This window comes from Scatophagus argus, chromosome 4, assembly GCF_020382885.2.
Source record: "Scatophagus argus isolate fScaArg1 chromosome 4, fScaArg1.pri, whole genome shotgun sequence".
In the NCBI taxonomy this organism is placed as follows: Eukaryota; Metazoa; Chordata; class Actinopteri; family Scatophagidae; genus Scatophagus; species Scatophagus argus.
Genome location: NC_058496.1, coordinates 15,921,671 through 15,939,463, shown reverse-complemented (window position 1 = coordinate 15,939,463; position 17,793 = coordinate 15,921,671). Strand labels below are relative to the sequence as shown.

At 38.8% G+C, this 17,793-nt stretch overlaps 1 protein-coding gene across 1 annotated transcript; it reads right to left on the bottom strand.

The window, feature by feature from the left end:
• Positions 1 to 20: 20 nt before the first annotated feature.
• pmpca (peptidase, mitochondrial processing subunit alpha) lies at positions 21 to 5,898 on the bottom strand. The gene is made up of 13 exons (XM_046385476.1): positions 5,766 to 5,898; positions 4,206 to 4,408; positions 4,029 to 4,108; positions 3,858 to 3,940; positions 3,633 to 3,727; positions 3,445 to 3,545; positions 2,920 to 3,183; positions 2,553 to 2,645; positions 2,338 to 2,456; positions 2,138 to 2,228; positions 1,791 to 1,853; positions 1,543 to 1,687; positions 21 to 1,369 (listed from the first exon to the last, which is right to left on the bottom strand). Exons 1-13 carry the CDS (start codon positions 5,810 to 5,812, stop codon positions 1,200 to 1,202), a joined length of 1,554 nt encoding a protein of 517 aa, XP_046241432.1. The 5' UTR covers positions 5,813 to 5,898; the 3' UTR covers positions 21 to 1,199.
• Between the last annotated feature and the right edge of the window lie 11,895 nt (positions 5,899 to 17,793).

Here is a 17,793-nt window from a genome sequence, read left to right as displayed (position 1 = left end):
ATTGTGCATTACACCACAAATTTATGGAAGAAATAACATTTATTAACAAGTTGGTACACAGATGTTAACAGAGTTTATTGTATATTCACTTTAGTCAGAAGCCAATGAAGTTCCAGTAAAATTTAGTTTAGAAAATGTAAGCCTTGAAATTCACCTGAACACCGAGGAAACTTGTCTCTTAAAGGAACAGTACAACATTCTGGAAATGTTTATTTGCTCTCTGGCAGTGTTGGATGAGATGATTGACCTCACTTTGATATTTGAAGAATGTATTGATCTTCTTATTCAACTATGCCATAGAGCAAATGAGTGTTTCCAGAATGTTGCATTCTTCCTTTAATTTAATTTGTGTTAATTATTTTATTTTTTTAATTTACAAGGACATCGACACAACCACAAATACACAAAACAAAGTTAAGGTTTTCACTTTAGAGTTCTATCTCTTTAAAGTACATCAGAGACACAATGATGACAGAATCCATGATTTCAGTCTTGAGGACAAATTGGATCCAGTTCTAAGTTTGTCACATACATCTCAATATTTCCAAGGATTACTTTCTTAATCACCACCGCTCCATCGTGTCGCCTGTGCCTGTAAAGGGACATTATGAAGTGCTCTTGTATAAATAGTACAATTTTTAAAGATTTTTTTTTTTAATCCATTCACTCTGGAAAAGGAGAAAGTTCAACACGGAGCTCTGAATTTCAGAGCCTTGAGGCAAAGTACAAAATAACTGAGTGCTGGGGACGTTAGCTGTCCCCTTCTGCTTGTCTACACGTTGATGTACTCTGAAGAAAACTTCACATTGTAATGTCAATCATTCATAAACATAACAGAAGGCTGATACTGGAGTTTCTGAAATGGGGAAATTAACAGTTTAATTTTGGCTTCGGGGTTGATTCGTCCCTGTAAAGCCAAACTCCTGCTAACCATCCCAGTACATAATGAAATATGGCTTTCTGATCGCAAACAATAAATACAGGTGCTCCAACTGTATGCAGACTAACGTTACTGAAGAGTAAAATGCAACATTTCGTTAAAATCCCCACGCATAGAGAGAGAGAGCCCAGGTATCAGTCCCCTCCCAGAGTGAGCGGTGTCGAGTTCTGTGGTGAGAGGGAACACTAGCGAAACTTTCCAGTCCAGTTAATTTACAGTGATTTTTGCCTCTGATGACCGGCTTGATGTCCATGGCGGTCTATCGGAAGAGGCGATACATGCGGGGCAGACGTCCGTCTTTGCTGGACAGGGCGGCCTGGATGTGTTCATACGAGGGCAGCTCTGTCAGGTCTCCTAGAGCTGCTACTGCGGGCTTACTGCGCAGCATCTTGGTGGTCACTCTCTTAATGTCACTGGCTGTCACGCTGCCTGGAAAAGTCAAAAATAATAATGTATGTTATGACATTTTCAATAGGCTCCAGCCCCCCCTCACGACCCTGACAGATAAGTGGTATGGAAAATGGATGGATGACATTTTCGACGCCATTTTCCCATGAGTTAGGATGAATCACTAATAAGTATCACAAAATTTTACCACTCACTTATTAAATTACAAAGTTCATGTGGCAGCTTTCTCTTTCCTGTGGAAAGAACCTGACGACCAACATCTTCGAAAATAACCGGCCGCGACTCGAGGTTCATCATCAACATGGACTTGAGCTGAGTCTTGGCCCTCTCCAGCTCCATCTGATCATACAGGAACAAAATGCAGTAAAATGTTCAATTTAAAAACAGTGATCAATACTGCCAGTTGTGATGGATTGTTTTGAAGGTGAGACACAGCCATTACCTCTCCCGCACTGCCAGCCATCTGAATGAACTCTCTGGTTATTATCTCCACCATTTCCCGCACCTGGAGATGAATGTATGCAATAAGAACTCTGCATAAACCTCAACAAAGATGAGCCATTCACACAAGAAAGACATTTATGGAAAACAGAACATGACTACAAAACTAAGTCACATAAGGGACAATGCCCAACGAGGTGTCCACTACAAAGAATTAATTGTGGATGAGTCCATCAGTTCCTGATTATCCCACTTAAACCATGGTCACTTGCCACAGGAAAAAAAAAACATCAAGAGACCAGTATACAACACAACATTTGAACACTGCTGGCCTGAGTTTGTTCCAACCTGTCTGGGGTCTGCACTGGCATGGATACACAGCAGACCACTGTCTTCATAGCTATGGTGGTAGGACGTGGCATTGTACATCCAGTGATGTCTATAAGACACGAGGAAAACCAAAAGACAGTTAACAGTTTTACTGGTGTCATATTACTGACTTGTGATCGTCTGAAACAATTCTGAACTGAGGACTGAAAGATGTTCACCTGTTGAGCACGTTCAGGTACAGACGGGTGAACATGCCTTTCCCTGGTCCTCCTGCAGAAAAGGAACCACCACCACCCATCATCATATTGAGCACTGCGAATGGGATGAAGTCATCCTCCTGAAAAAGCAGAACATTTTTTTTTTAATTTGGATTGTTACTAACATGTATCAAGCACCCGATCAGAAATGATAGTCAGGCTCTACAAACACCCACCAGGAAGGAGCAGCTCTCCAGGCCGATCATGATGTGGGTGAGCTCTGGGATCGGGGTGGGGCCAAGGCTCACATCTGACATGTCCTTCTCCATCTAAGGGATCATAAGATTATATCATTGCCCTGCCCTCAAAAATAATCCAAATGTTCCCACTTTCCAATGAACACGTTCTCTTGACTCTTTTTTTCCCGAACCACATCTAATATCACTTTTTATCTAAGAGCTTGTTCCATTTCGTCAGCAAACACTTTATCCGCAAACAAAAGCAATGTTAATCCACTGCAAAATTTTTCACCATTATGTAACTGAAAAGTCTGCCAGATAAGGACCAAAAGAACACTTGTAGTCAATAAAACCAATAAATCACCTTGATGATGCCACCGGTGTACTGTGCGACAGAGAGGTCCACGGTGCCTCCTGAACTCGTTCCCCACACCGGCTTCGCATTCAGCAGGTACTTCCTGGCACATTCAACCAGCTGCTCGTGTTCGATGCCCACTCCAGCCAGCACCATCCGCTCAGGACAGTAGTAGTTACACAGGTAGCTGTGCAGAACTCCCCTGTCAATCTTGTCCACATTATCTGCAGGACAAAAGCGTGGCAGCCCAACTGTGTTGCCTCGATATGCAGCCTGGAAACATGAACGATTCACGTTAAAGAGAAAATAAATCTACAATAATCTGGTACAACAATTGCAATTATAATAGGTTTTTTCACATGATTTGTGACAGCTTAAGGTTTCCTTTCATTGTTTCATAATATTATTAAATCTGTTCCAGATATAAAAGCTGTTCTACATAATATAAAGAATGAGATTTGGGTAACTTATGATGACTGATTCACTTTCAGAGGCAGCTGTTGTTGGTGGGTCTAAATGAATGATGGGACTCACAGCATGGATCATCTCAGTGAGTAAGGGCTCAGGGTCTGGCCTCATGTTTAGATCTTCCAACTCAAAGCGCACCGCCATTTTGGTCATCTCGATCTCTTCATCTGCATGTAAACGCTTACAGGTCATCTCAGACAGACATTAACCACCGTTTTCGGTCATTTTGTTATTGAAAATAAAAACGGTCTTACCCAGCAGGCGAGGCTGCAGAACAGCATCAGAGAGAAGACTGACCACTGTGTCCAGCCCCTTCACTTCAGCAGACACTGCGTACATGGTGGTATCTCTGCACAGCAAAATGCAAGATGCTTCACACACGGAGCAACTTGTACACATTCTCTATCAGAAGAAAGGTCTAGTACACATATAGACGGTTGTAAAATATGTCGCCACACATTGCGCTAAAGACTACATACCTTGACGTCTGGCAATCACAGATCCCCCCATGTTTTTCCAATGTGAGGAGAATTTCATCTTTACTCCCATACTGAGCTGTGGACTAAAGAAAGAAATGACTGTGGTCAACATTACTTCACACATCTGAGCTTCCTTAACTTTTCATTTTGGGATCTTACTGTTTTACTTACAGAAAAGGCGAGTTTCTCTAAGAAGTGTGCTATTCCACTTGGGTACTTTGTTTCATGTCTGGATCCAGAATTTACTAAAACTAAAATTATGAAAAGAAACAAACACATATTATCCTCTTCAGCCAGATCCTGAGGGCAAGGGGATATTTTAATTTGCGAATAACTGCTGCAACTTACTTCCAACTGTGCAGAATTGACCAAACTTGTTTTGAGAAGCTACTTTGAGGCCATTTTCTAGAGTAGTGATCTTGGTCTCATATTTTTCCTGACCATCCACAGATGCAAACACTGGCTTGGGGATCCCAGGCAGTGGTGTAGAGAGGGAGATGTTTGGATATGCACCACCACTGCTGTACTTTCTGTAAGCTGCAATCCCAAACCTGTGAGAACAACAAAGCAATGTTTCTTTGATTTCTTGTTAGTTGTTGAAGTGTGTTAGGGCAGTTGTGAAAACAACATTTAAATTCTTAACTCCTTCACAAGAAAAGTAGCTAAATAGCAAAGCATACCAGGACTTCCCCATGAAACTGATATTTTGAGTTGGCAAACAATATAAAGCTTAAATAAAATTAGTGAATATTAGTGGAGTATTCTTAAACACCTAACAGTAGCTGTGAAATTAATTTTAGTTCACATTCAGAGGTTTATTAGGTGGTTGAAGTGGAATCAAATCCAACTATAAATGGTGACAAAGTACAGAAAAAATTATATAAACTGTCTTAAACACAAAGCTGGCACAGATTCCTCAGGTCTCTGAGCTCCAATGGGGGAGTGTGAGTATAAGTAACATTGTTCAACACATCCTTCCAAAGTATCCCGTAAGAGTTCAGTTTGGTTGAGATGTGGTGACTGCAAGGCGACAGCACATCATTTCACACATCAAACCATGCAGAGACTCCTTATGGAAACATCAATTGTAATCAGGTTTTCCCTCAAAGCTGCCACCATCTGTAGTTTCTTCACCGTTAAGTGGTGCAACACATTGCAGTCAAGAAATGTAATGTCAAAGAAACAGTGTTGCAGTTACACTTAATTACCAGTTGAAATAAAACAAATGCATCTTAACGGATCTCGCAACTTATAAATACAATAGTATTTTTATACTGAGAGGGTTTCTAACATCCCTCTTTAACAAAAATACAATACACTCTGCAGTAGCTTTAGCTAGGTGTACCAGCAAGTCCATTAACATTCAAAGATCATCATGATAAGTCTAAGATTCTGAAATACTGCGGCTAACACTAGAGTCATGTGATCTGTTGACTTTGTAAACCAAATGTCGATTTAATACAAAATGAATACAGCTAGCAACCTAGATAAACTACCAACACACAGACAGCTTAGCTTATCATCCAAAGTCGAACAAACTTGAAAATAGAAAGTAACTTTAAAACACCAGGACTCAAACTACATAATCTCTACAGCCAACCTCTAAAATACACTCATGGCCCTGAAATGGACTGGTGAGTTTGGATTAGGGACTCAATTCACTCAGGATACAGCATTCGCCAAACCATCCTGGGACCAAGACTACCGGTTTTGTAATAGCTAATAGTTAGCTTAATGCTAACTGAGTAAGCTAATCTTAGGGGATGAGGACGTTGAAAAATTACGGCGCTGCTGATGGCGGGCATAGGCATGACATGAAATAAACTGGATATAATGGCAATGTTGTTTTTCTATGTTTAAATCGAGCCTGGAGACAGTGTATCAATATTTGTGTAAAACATGCACTACCTTTGAACACGACTCCAGGTTCTGCACCTCGACATGTGCGTCGCCATCTTGGCTCCTCTGTGACCCGAAATCAACCCGGAAGATGATGAAAGCTTTCTTCACTTCCGCCTCTGACACGCTTATTACATCCCGAGCCTACATGATAAAATAACGGATTGATTTCTTTAGACAAACCTTTTATTGTTTTTGTTGTTGATGTTTCATTTTACCCTGCAAAGTTCTGTACTTGTAGAAAACAGTAACAAATAACTAAATTTAACCTTAAATGTGTTATTTAATTCATTTTTATTTTTTGCTGTTATTTTACTCAAGACAGATTCTGCAAACTTTCTGTTTTAAAACTTAATTTTATCTTTTGAATAAAACAAAACAAGCTTAATGAAATAATATTTTCCAATTTTTTGTAAGTTGTCATATAAATGTCACAAAATGTTGCATCTTTTACAGAAACATATTCTCACTAAATATAATTTACAACCTCTTCATGGTGTGAGGTGGTTAAAAAAAACAGATCAAAAAGCTAAAAATATATCCGACAAATAACAAACAATTGACCAGGGCTTTCCTGCTACAGTTGTTCCCTTTGAGCAAGTTGGTGTGTGAATGTGGCATGTCTTGTCTAAAGCACTGGCTAGTAGACTAGAAAAGTGAGTTCATTCACGATTCCATTTACAGGTGATGAATCAAAGCAAAGAATCAACACAGATTTTCAATCCTGATACTGTTCATTCCAGCTACTTACATAAAAAAAGATCAAGAAAATGATTAACCATATATGACCATTAATATACCAACCACATTTTTTTCCAGTGCACCAATCACAGCTCTTTGTGATTTGGTCCTCTGGACCAAATATCTGGAGCAAATAAGTGTGCTCACTGAAAGCTGCCTCCAAGGATGAAAATTTATTAACTCCAAAACAATTCTGCCTGTGTCTCTGGGCTCTGGGATCCAAAACAGAACAATTGATCCTATAGAGTGGTCAGCAAGCCAAGGGCATTTAGCTAACCATCACTAAATCAATTCTGACACAGAAATAGGCCAGTTCTTCAATAACATTACCACTTCCACCTGAGTTTCAAACATTCTGGAGCTGTGCAGGGACTTTTAACAGGACTGTGACCAGTTACTAACTGAGTAACTTCTACACCTCCAGTTATTGTTACAATGTTCTCCATCTTGCAAATTGCCACAGTTTTGTGGTTAATTTTTGTGCGTTCACACTGCAGCTCAGCTTATGAGCTCCAGGATACCATTCACACTCTGAAAGAGGAAAACTTCCACCTGCAGCACCGACTAGAGAACCTCACCCGTGCTCTCAGAGATTTGAAAAATCTGCTGACAGATCACTCCAAAGGTAAGGGCAGTTATTTTGCTACTGGATTACAAATGTGGACATTTTCTAAATGGAAGTTCTGAACAGATATTTGTTTCACATTTAACACAGTTTCTGGGGGGGGACACGACACTGAGTTTCTGCACGTGTGGAAGGAATGGTCCCAACATGGTAAAGTCTCCTTGTTAAGTTTTACATGATGAAACATCACCTTTTGGTTCATTGGCTTTTGTCTTATATTTTCCAGGCATTAGTTCTGAGACTCACCACATGTTGGAGCAGGCCCTTTGCTTAACTGAGCTCCACGGAGCTGCCCAGCCAATCTTCATCACTACTGGCTTTCTCCTTCTCTCACCTTTTATCTCTATGATTCTTCTGCTGCTGTCTTAACCAATATCTTTCAGCTCATAATAACTCTACGAGAATAGATATTAGAACATCCATCCATCCATGGTTCCAGGGTTAGGGAAAGTGTGAATATTATCCTACATTTAAAAACTCATTGTGTGTGATTTGCTTTAAATGCCTTACGATGTTTTGCAATCCCCCAAATACCCAGAAATATTAAAGACATAACCTCTGTTATGGACTAAACCTTTTTGCTTTTCATATTGCATTTTTGTGTGAATGTGAATTTTTGTGGAACGTATTTCCTGTGTTTTTAATGTCTTTGAAGATACTGAGTGTCATTTCTGTCAATTATATTAATACAATAAATAACACCTCTGACCTCAACAGAATCTTCTGTCATGAAAACTATGGCAAAAGTATTAACTGACAATTTAATTTTCAGAACAACTTAATTTTCCTCAGTAGAATAAGAACAGTGACCTAATGCTATTTCATTCATAAATTAATAAAAACTAAACAATAATAACAAATATGAACAAATGGACAAATTAATTAATTAGTACTCTAATGCAAAGTCTTATTCAGTGACCTGCAGAGTCACACTTTTGAACAACTGGAACAAATTATGAAAACACTGAAACCAAAAACTGGATCAATAATGCTCTTGTACTTAAGTGTGCAGCCAACAGAAGGATCCATGTACTATAACTCAAGGATTCAAGGACCCAGAGGTTTATTTGTAGTATACAAAGCTAAGGAGAAAAGGTCAGTGTGAGGCCAAGGATTACAAAGGATGGAGTTTTCCATCCCCATGGTGTGAAAAAATAACATGTAATAAACAGCATATCTCAGTATATCAACACCTTTTCTCAGCACTGAGAAAAGTCAAAGATACCCCTTTTTAATATCTACACTGTACACTCACACAATCTCTGGTATACTTCACCTCCTTTGGTGGATTTATGTGTTTGATGTTGTCCTGAATCCAACAATGTTACATTTTGCCTGCTAAATCAGTCTTTGTCTGCTTAATTAAAATGACCCTTCCTGCATAGATTATAAATCGGTGCATTTGTACTTTAATTTCCATTTGATTATGCTGAATGGATGGTCAATTTACATTTGCAAGGACTTCATCTGGCCCAGTAGACATGTGGTAAGACCAAGTATGTTACCTGCAGCCGTGCATGTGAATAAGTGAAATAGAAGCCACCAAATCCATGGCTCTGCCCGTGTAAAAACAGTTCACTTTAAAGTTGAAACGAGTAAGAGTCTAAAGCCATGCTACCAGCTCTGTGAGACTGTACTTAAGTACTATAATGCTTTGAGCTAAATGCGAACTGCTAAGGCATATGGAGATGGTGCTAATTTTGCAGGTACAGCATTTTGTTATAAAAGAGTTTCAGGAATTTCCCTTCAGGGATAAATAAAGGAATTCTGATTCTGATTCTGCTTCTGATTCTGATTCTGATTCTGATTGTGAATGAAAATTTTGATCTGAGCTGATCTGGTGGTTATTAATTCCGAGTGGAACGTGAATGCTTGCTGAAAGGCTTCTAGATTTCATGGTCCATTCAGTGGTTGCTGAGACATTTCATTTCTGAAACCACAAATATGAACCTCGTGATAGCATTAGACAAAAAGTCTAAAAAGAGAATTATAAGAGAATCAAAAACTAAAAGAGAATCATCAAAATCAGTCTTGGAATCATGAATATCGTTTAGTTAAAGGCTAAAATGATTGTTGAAATGATCTTGTTGACGGTGTAGTTTGTCTGGAATCAGTCTTTTGGATACACATAAATTATCTAACCTACTGGCAGATTTCTTCACTTCAAAAAAATAATTTTAATATGAATGATTTGGACATAGGACATCTTTTGCAGTGAAATCACTACAGTTATGCTGCAGATCTCTACTTCGCTGCCTTCCTAATTGTTTGTTCTGCTCTGCGTAGATTGATTGAATGCTGGTGCTGCAGTCATTATTACTCTCCATTAACCTCATTTCAAGCAGCTCTTACACATTAAACTGGCACATGCGCTAAGGTTTAGGTCACTTTGTGCTGACATAACAGTTCTCCTTTCACTACCAAACATCGCTTGTTGTCGTGAAGTCAGCTTACACAATATTGTGCAAGTGGTTTGGCCTGCAACCAAAATGAGCAAGGCTCATTCAGCAGCAGCTATAGTACTATTAGAATGCTGCTCAAAATACAAATGAGAAAATATCAGAAAAAACACGTGTGAGTATTTATCCTAAAAGTCCTATTGCTGAGAAAACACTGAAATATTTTGAACTAACATGCAATGGTGTGTTCACATTTAAAAATGCAGTTAAAAGATGCAGTTGCAAGTTGATAAAATTGTGATATCAGACACCAAGCACATAAGCAATGCAGCACAGATCTGCATGAAGACTGCACCAGATAAAGTAATCACAGAAATTAATAATTTATGTCTCTAGTTTTAGAATGAGATGTTCAACAGTATCTAAAGAGACATGTTCTGCATATAAGTGCAGATGCATAGGAGCGTACAGCACATATAAACACCTGTTAGTCATAATGGACAATTTTATGACCAAGTAACAAGGAGTGCTTGAAAACCTCAATTTTTCTGATATCATCAGTGGACACTTAGCTCCACATTTTAATTTAGTGTTTTGTGAGGAGACTGTAGTGTGTTATCATTATTGCATCTGTTTGCTGTCTAAATAATGGGTACACAATTAAGGGTTTTGTGTTTCATTACAGCTGTTGGCTTTGAATGAGAATGCACTGTGTGTCTGTGTGGGTGTGGGTGTGCAGGAGTGTGCGTGTGAACGGGGGGGAGGGTGTCTCGCACATGCGTATGGCTTTTACTTGTTGTCCTCTCCCAGCTGGAAGCTCAGTAAATTCATCAGGAGAACAGAGGTTTTGCACAGATGAGAGAGAAGACGAATGGGCTAACAGCAAACCAAAGCAGAAGCAAACCTCCGACACATGCAGTGTAAGTATCTTTACTCTAAATAGTCTTTCAGTGGTACTGGTCCTGTTGGAATGGATAAAAATATGTAGCTTCACCAACATCTTGTGTAAACAGCGTCCATATCGTCTTGAATTTAGTTTTATTACTTGTGAGTCCATTTATCATTAATTGAAGTGTGTTGTATTTATTGATATGCTAATTGCCCTCTAGTCTAGTCCTCATCTAGTTTCTGAGGGCACCATACATTATTGTTACACAACACGCAGTAATTAGAAAGCAGCAATTAATTTGTATTTTTGTTTCATAGTGTAGCAGTGGTAGAGTGGATGATGAGATGCAAGCCTACAAACGCTACAAACGAGTTTTTCTTTTGTTTTCAAATGCTGTTACTGAATACTCTTTGGCAATAAAGAAAAATTATTACCAGACGAGGTGCTGGGGTAATAAAAGACGTAGTAACTCAAATTCAAGGTTATGTATCATTAATACATGCAAATAAATGACAAAATAACAGTGGTGGCATTCACTACACAGATCGTTTACATTTAGTAAAAGCAACAAGACCACGGTGAAGAAATACTCTGTTACAAGTACAATTCCTGCATTTAAAATTTCATTTCAAGTAAAAGTACAAATGACAAATGACTACTTTTCATAACCAGGACTGAATAGTTTTTTGTCACTAAAACTCTATCGAAACTCACTGAGAAAAAAAAAGAACTGAGATCTGCTGTTAAAGAATTACAACAAGAAAAATTTCAGCTGGATTTCTCTAATTAATTTACTCACTGTCCCTTTATTGTAGGCTGTGGGGATGTGCTAACTAACAGATTAGGCTACTGATCTCTTACTCTGAGTTGATACATTCAGCTCATTCACTGGAGCTATAATTTAGTCCCACTAACAGGCACTAAATTGGACTTTTGGACTAAATTGTACAGCTCCTTATAAGTACCTATCACATGCTGTGACTGACTGGAGAGTGGTATTTCAATTCATTTGTCACAATTTCTGTCTCATTTCAGAGAAGTGATAACACAAGTGTAACATGTATAGCACCACACAGTGTACAGTCATGGGCAGGTGTGCATTTTGATGGTGGGCTTCATTCAGTGGTGATACAAATCCATTATCTCCTCTTATTGCTCTATTTAATTTCAGAGGTTAAGTAAATAGAACGTTATGAATATTATGCCTTTGACATACAAGTCAGTGTGTGGGCTAAAGCATCATAATAACATGCTAAAGAGTGTAAATGATCTGTGCGGAGTCTCATGAGTCAAACAAAAAGACACCCACAGGCTCTTAGCATTATGTGAGCACGACCAGCCAATAGCTATTTAATGGTGCATTTAGTTCAACAGTGATTACGAATGCACTAATGTCTGAAATCAAGGTGTTCAGTTATTTTTTCTTTTCATTCAAACATCACTGGTGAGAGCTTGGTTTCACAGTTTCCACCATAGTTTTTTTCCTTGCTTTCTTCTGAAAACATACCAGCATGTAAACTTCAGAATTGATAATAGACAAGACAAGACAACTTTATAGCCCATTTTTACAAGCAGTTTGTCTCAAAGGGCTTTACATAGCATCATATGTAAAGCAACATCCTCTGCTATTATGCTACTTTGAGGTAAGATTGCTGGTAATCAGTTTGTATTTTCTTTTGATTACTTTTTGTAAATTTGGCTAAATCTGACAATGTCCATTCTCCTTAATTCATAAAAACATGTGAATTGAATACATGTTTCTCTCTGTGAAACACATTCTTGCCAAGCAGCTTCATCATTACACATTCAGTTTTAACCCTTTAATCATAAATGAACCGCTTCAGATCAAAACTATTATCTCTGGCATGTTTCGTTTCAATATCGACTGATAGTTACAAATTCATACAAATTCAGCATTGTATAAGCAAAATGTGTGGCATGTTCAGACAATAAAGGATTGGCCCTTACATGGCCATATTGAGGATCATGAAAGCCTATGTGATCAGACGGTTAGCTTTCCTTGCAGAGGGCCAATAACTGATCTTCACAGTACAAAGCTCCGCAGCCTCTTTTCATGTCACTTTCATTGAGTGGAGGGCCACAGTGTGAGCTCTATAAAGTGGCTGGGCCCATTCAAGGGACTGAAGAGGACAAAGCTAAGCGCAATGCGGTACCACAGACTCACAACCAAAATAGGAATGAAGCAAAGGGAAAAGGGAGGGGAGGGCATTAAGAGCAAGAGAGACAGAATGAGAGAGAGAAAGAGAGACGTTAGATTCATCTGCTGAATATACTTAGAGCTCGATCAAAAGTGAATCTATATGCAAACCACAGGTTCAGTGCTGTTTGTGTTGAAATGACTGCTGCTGTATAGGATGTGGTAATCGTGTAGTGTGTGTTTATGAGAAAACTGAAAGATAATTAGTAAATAATTAGTTATTAATATAATTGGACCATATCACTGAAGACAATCTCTGAGACATCTTCACATCTTTTTCATCCTCCCTTAATTAATCCCTTCAAAAACCTCAAACCATCCAGAGACAAAAGACACATGGTTATTTAAGTGTAATTTTTATTTTACTGTTGGGTTATTTACCCAAATTATGTACGGTTTCAAACTGTTATGATCTACTCTATTTTTAAATGTACATGTCAATATTTGTTACTGATCGTTACCCATATGTGTTACCTGAGTTTGTTTAAGCACAAAACTTGAGCTTGTTGCGTCAAAATACTTCAAATTAATTTATTTTGGATAAATAACCCAACAGTAATATGAGAAAACAACATTAACTCTGGATCAAAATGTTCTGTTGGTACTCAGTTAGTTAACTTAGTATCCATCAGTGTTACATTGACACAAACTGGGTCAATTTTTCACCCAGTAATTTTAGTGTCTAATAAATTATTCTGATCAAACTCTCTTTGATTTGCTTCACAATAGCAGTACTTATGTGCTTTAATTAAGTTAAGTTACTATAAGACACCAACAATCTTCATCATTGTCCACGAATAAGTAAACTGAACTAACAACTCAGGTTGAAACTGACCACATCTCCTGTCTTATGTGTGCCCACTGTCCCAGCTGACACCATGGATGGAGCTGTATCGTGGTTTCCTCATGCCTCCCAGGGAGTCCTGCAGTAGGATGCATGTCTGTGTCTCCACCTGGATGCTCTCTCAGATGACTTCCCACTTTGGTTTACTCATCCTGTCCAGCTTGGCAGTCTCATCCCAACTGGGTGAGTCCCTGTATCTCCCATTGTTAAGTTAACCACATAGATATACGCCACATAAACACTAGATATTTCAGTGGGGGAAGTACTCACATCATTTACTTAAATAAATGTAACAATACCACAGTGGAATTTAAAACAAAAAAAATTAATTTTAGGAAAAGGATATAGGTTTTACAAACAGATTAGATTTGACTTTATGTACTAAAAGTAATAATGCAGTATGCAGTAATATGAATAGTAATCTGTCCACAGATTACTATTGGCTGAATATTGGCTATTGGCCGAACAAGATAAAAAATATTTTCTTCAGGACTTCAGAGGCTAATAAAAATTTTAGTTGAATTTCTTTATCGTTATTTTGTTATTATTATTATTTAAGTACAAGATAAAACAGACTTGCATCTATATAGCACCTTTTTAGTCAACCAACTTCTCAAAGCACTTTACAACACATGCCACAATCACACACACATTCATAAACTGATGGCAGACGCCAACCTGCTCATCAAGAGCCATATTAAACAATATTTCTATACTCATCCATTCACACACACAGCCAGCGCAGGAATCAAACCAGCAACATTCCCAATTAATTGAGAACCCTTCCTCAACCTCCTGAACCAGTGCTGCTCCACATGATCACCTCACATAAATCCCAGTATATCATTGCACATTTACAACCTGAGCCAGTCTGATCTGCAACATAACAGAAACACCTGTGATTGTATGTGAGGCCTTTAACCTATGACAGTGCTGTTACTTTCATTTTGAACAGGACCCAAGACACTGAGCAGACAGTTTAAAAAAGAAAATAGGAGTTTTAAAACCACAAAACTGAATCCAAAACAACAAAAACTGTCAGGGAACTGAAAGAAGAAAAAAAAGAAGAAAAAATGAAGAACAAGCCCAAAAAGGCTGAAAGGTGGTGGAGTACAAATATAAAGTAGCAAAAACTGGCCAGGTACAAATAGAAGAAAACTGTGTGAGAGTACATATACGGATTGCCTCTAATGCCCTTCTATTATTTATACTGTGTGCTCCAGGTTTGGAGGATGTTTTCTTCAGTCCCCAGGACCAGACAGCCAGAGAAGGAGAGGGAGCTTTATTCCAGTGTGTTTCAGGGGAAAGTTCACCTCCTGCAAGCATCACGTGGCTCAAAGATGGGACACTTGTCACAAGAGGTAGACAGATTCAGGTGAGGAGTGATACAGCTTTAGACTGATCCATTTAACAGCTTCTTAGGAGGGTATCAAACATCACTTCCTTGTAGGAAAAGGAAAAAGAGGGAGGATGACTGACACCTATGAATTAACAGTACTTAAATGCACCAGGAGCCCTTTAACTACAGGTCAGTAAGTCTTCACAGCACCTCTGATATGATTTAAAGGCTGGAACAGTCATTGAGGCTTACAATCAGAAATGGTGATTTACATCATCTTCACAGGGTGAAGACAGCGATAGTCTGGACTGCCGGTATGGCTGTCAGCTTCTCCTGTCTTCCTCCTAGTGGCCATTAGAGGGATCAGACAGTGCTTAAAAATATGTAGAGCACACACTAACACCTCCAAAAGTGGTTCATCTTTAGGTGACAGAGAGTCCAACATGAATCACTGCATATACTGTCTCACACTAGAAAGATCCCCTTTCTCCTACTTGAAGGGAGTCCAGATTTGACCAAGATACCTCCTTGGAAAACTGAAATAGTGTTACAACTTATGGATGAAATAAAACGCATGACTAGTGACATCACCATCATTTGTTGGGAGAGTTGGTTTATATGATAAATTTTCTTTATGGCCTTTCCATAGTGCTGCCCTCATGACTCAGGGTTCCACCCAGAGACACCTGTGTAAACATTAGAGCTTCTCCTCCACACATGACCTCCCTGTTTCAAGATGTGGAGGTCCAGCTAATAGCCTGGACCCCTCTTAGCTTACTAGATGTAATGATAATCAGATGGTGCTGTGATGCCATTGCCTCTGTAAGTAACTAATGTTTAAACCTTTCTCAGTGTGTCCATAATGACCCATACCACACTGAGACAAAGTCGAGCTCCACTGACACTTTAGGAATCTGTTGGATGACATGAGGGCTTCTTTATTTACTTTAACAAAACAAATTGATTAGGTGTTTGAGGGTTTCAAACATGACCCAGTATTCACTGACAATGTTCTTTTTGGTGCTTTGGAATAGTCAAGATAAAGAGGCTCCTTGGAAGACAACTGATGAAACCTCCTGTGTCTCCAGAGCTTGCACACTGAACAATGCACTGGTTGAAATGCAATTTAATATCAAGAATTCCAAAGCCTCAAATTGTCTCTAAAAAGGCCACTGGAGGCCAAACCACAAACAGAACAGTATTCAGTGAGTCAAACTCCTCCTGTCTCATTGTTTTTTTAATCAGGGCAAGATGAAAATTAAATATTATTGCAGCATATATGATGAATTATATGGCATGCTTCAAACTGTTTTTATGTTTAGGGTGAGTATGGTGGTGGTAACCAGAAGAAGACCACAAGCACTCTGCTTCTTTTCAACGTGACATTAGAGGATGATGGGAAATACATCTGTGTCACGCATAATCCTTTATTAAACGTCAGCAAGAGGAGCAAGCCAGCTAAGCTCACTGTGCAGGGTGGGTTCATCATACCGGCAAACTTTCACTAAATAAACAGTCACCCCAAAATGTTCATTTTCACAATTAATTAGTTTAAATATGATTATTCTTAAATTAAGTTTTAACTGTTTCAACTGTATTCAAGACAAAACCATTCCTTATTGAAATATTTTATTCAAATTTTTTAAAGACCCAGTTCTGCACAAATTACTATATCTTGCAGGGGTCCCGAGAAGGCTGCAGATCACCCAGGGCCCGGTCAATATCACTGTTGCTATGGGAACAGAGGTCTCCATGCACTGCACTGTTCATGGCTTCCCCGTTCCCATGGTGCACTGGTTCAAAGACGGCTGCCTCCTGACGAACTGCTCGACCTCGTTCAGCCTGCACAACAATGGACAGCTGCTCACATTCAGGTCCGACAAGAGGAATATCAATTCTTATTGTTTTGTTTTTTCTATTTTTTTGTCAAACTGTAATGATGAACCAAGAACAATGCACTGTAAAAAAAAGTGCTTATTCTGCACTGGGTTTGTTAAGGAATATGTTTGCATAGATATAGAGTTTACAACAACTTGTGATTCCACACATGCAGCTCTCATGCTGTAAAGCTGCTTTTCTACTTCTGCCAGCGACAATTTCAAATCTTTTTTTTTTTTTTTTTTGCTGTGTTTTCAGGAATGTGAGCAGGGAGGATGAGGGCTTGTATCACTGTGAAGTAACCAATCAGAAAGAGTCAATTAAGTCTCAGCGAGCCTTCCTTCTTCCAGCTGGTACTGTAAAGCAACACCATATTGCAACACCTCTTCACCGGTACAACACTCATTGCTCACTTAAAATTGTCATCTATCTTGCCTTCATTAAGGTGGTGCTTGGGTTCTATCATGTGATAGATACACTATATGGACAAAAGTACTGGGACATCTGACTATTACACCAACAGGGATTATAATGACATTGTATAAATACATAGACAGCTTTGCAGCTCCAACAGCTTCCACTCTTCTATGAAAGCTTTCCACAACATTTTGGAGTGCTTCTGTGGGAATTTCATGCAGTAGAGCATTTGTGTGGTCAGACACTGAAGTTGGACAAAAAGGCCTGGCTCGCAATCTCGGTTTCAGTTCATCCCAAAGGTGTTGGATGGGGTTTAGGTCAGGACTCTGTGTGGGCCAGTCAAGTTCTTTAACACCAAACTCATCCAACCATGTCTTTATGGACTTTGCTTTGTGTTCTGGGGCACAGTCATGCTGGAATAGAAAAGGGTTTTCCCCAAACTGTTGCCACAAAGTTGGAAGCATAGTATTGTCCAAAATATCTTGGTATAATGAAACATTAAGATGTCCCTTCACTGGAAGTAAGGGGCCCAGCCGAACCCCTGAAAAACAGCCCCATAACACTCTTGAATTCAATAATAAAGAGGTGTGTCTGAATACTATTTACAAATCTTCTTATAGCTTAGACAAAAAATATAACATTACAATCAACTCTTTCAGCTTCTACTAGTTCAGCCAAATTATCCAT

What these genes read in the sequence shown, in the direction of transcription:
- pmpca (XM_046385476.1), bottom strand. Translation starts at nt 5,812, where the DNA reads ATGGCGACGCACATGTCGAGGTGCAGAACCTGGAGTCGTGTTCAAAG. An exon ending in TAGAGAAACTCGCCTTTTCT is followed by an intron (nt 3,941 to 4,028) that starts GTAAGTAAAACA and finishes TTCTTTCTTTAG; the next exon opens with TCCACAGCTCAGTATGGGAG. An exon ending in ACACCGGTGGCATCATCAAG is followed by an intron (nt 2,646 to 2,919) that starts GTGATTTATTGG and finishes ATGATCCCTTAG; the next exon opens with ATGGAGAAGGACATGTCAGA.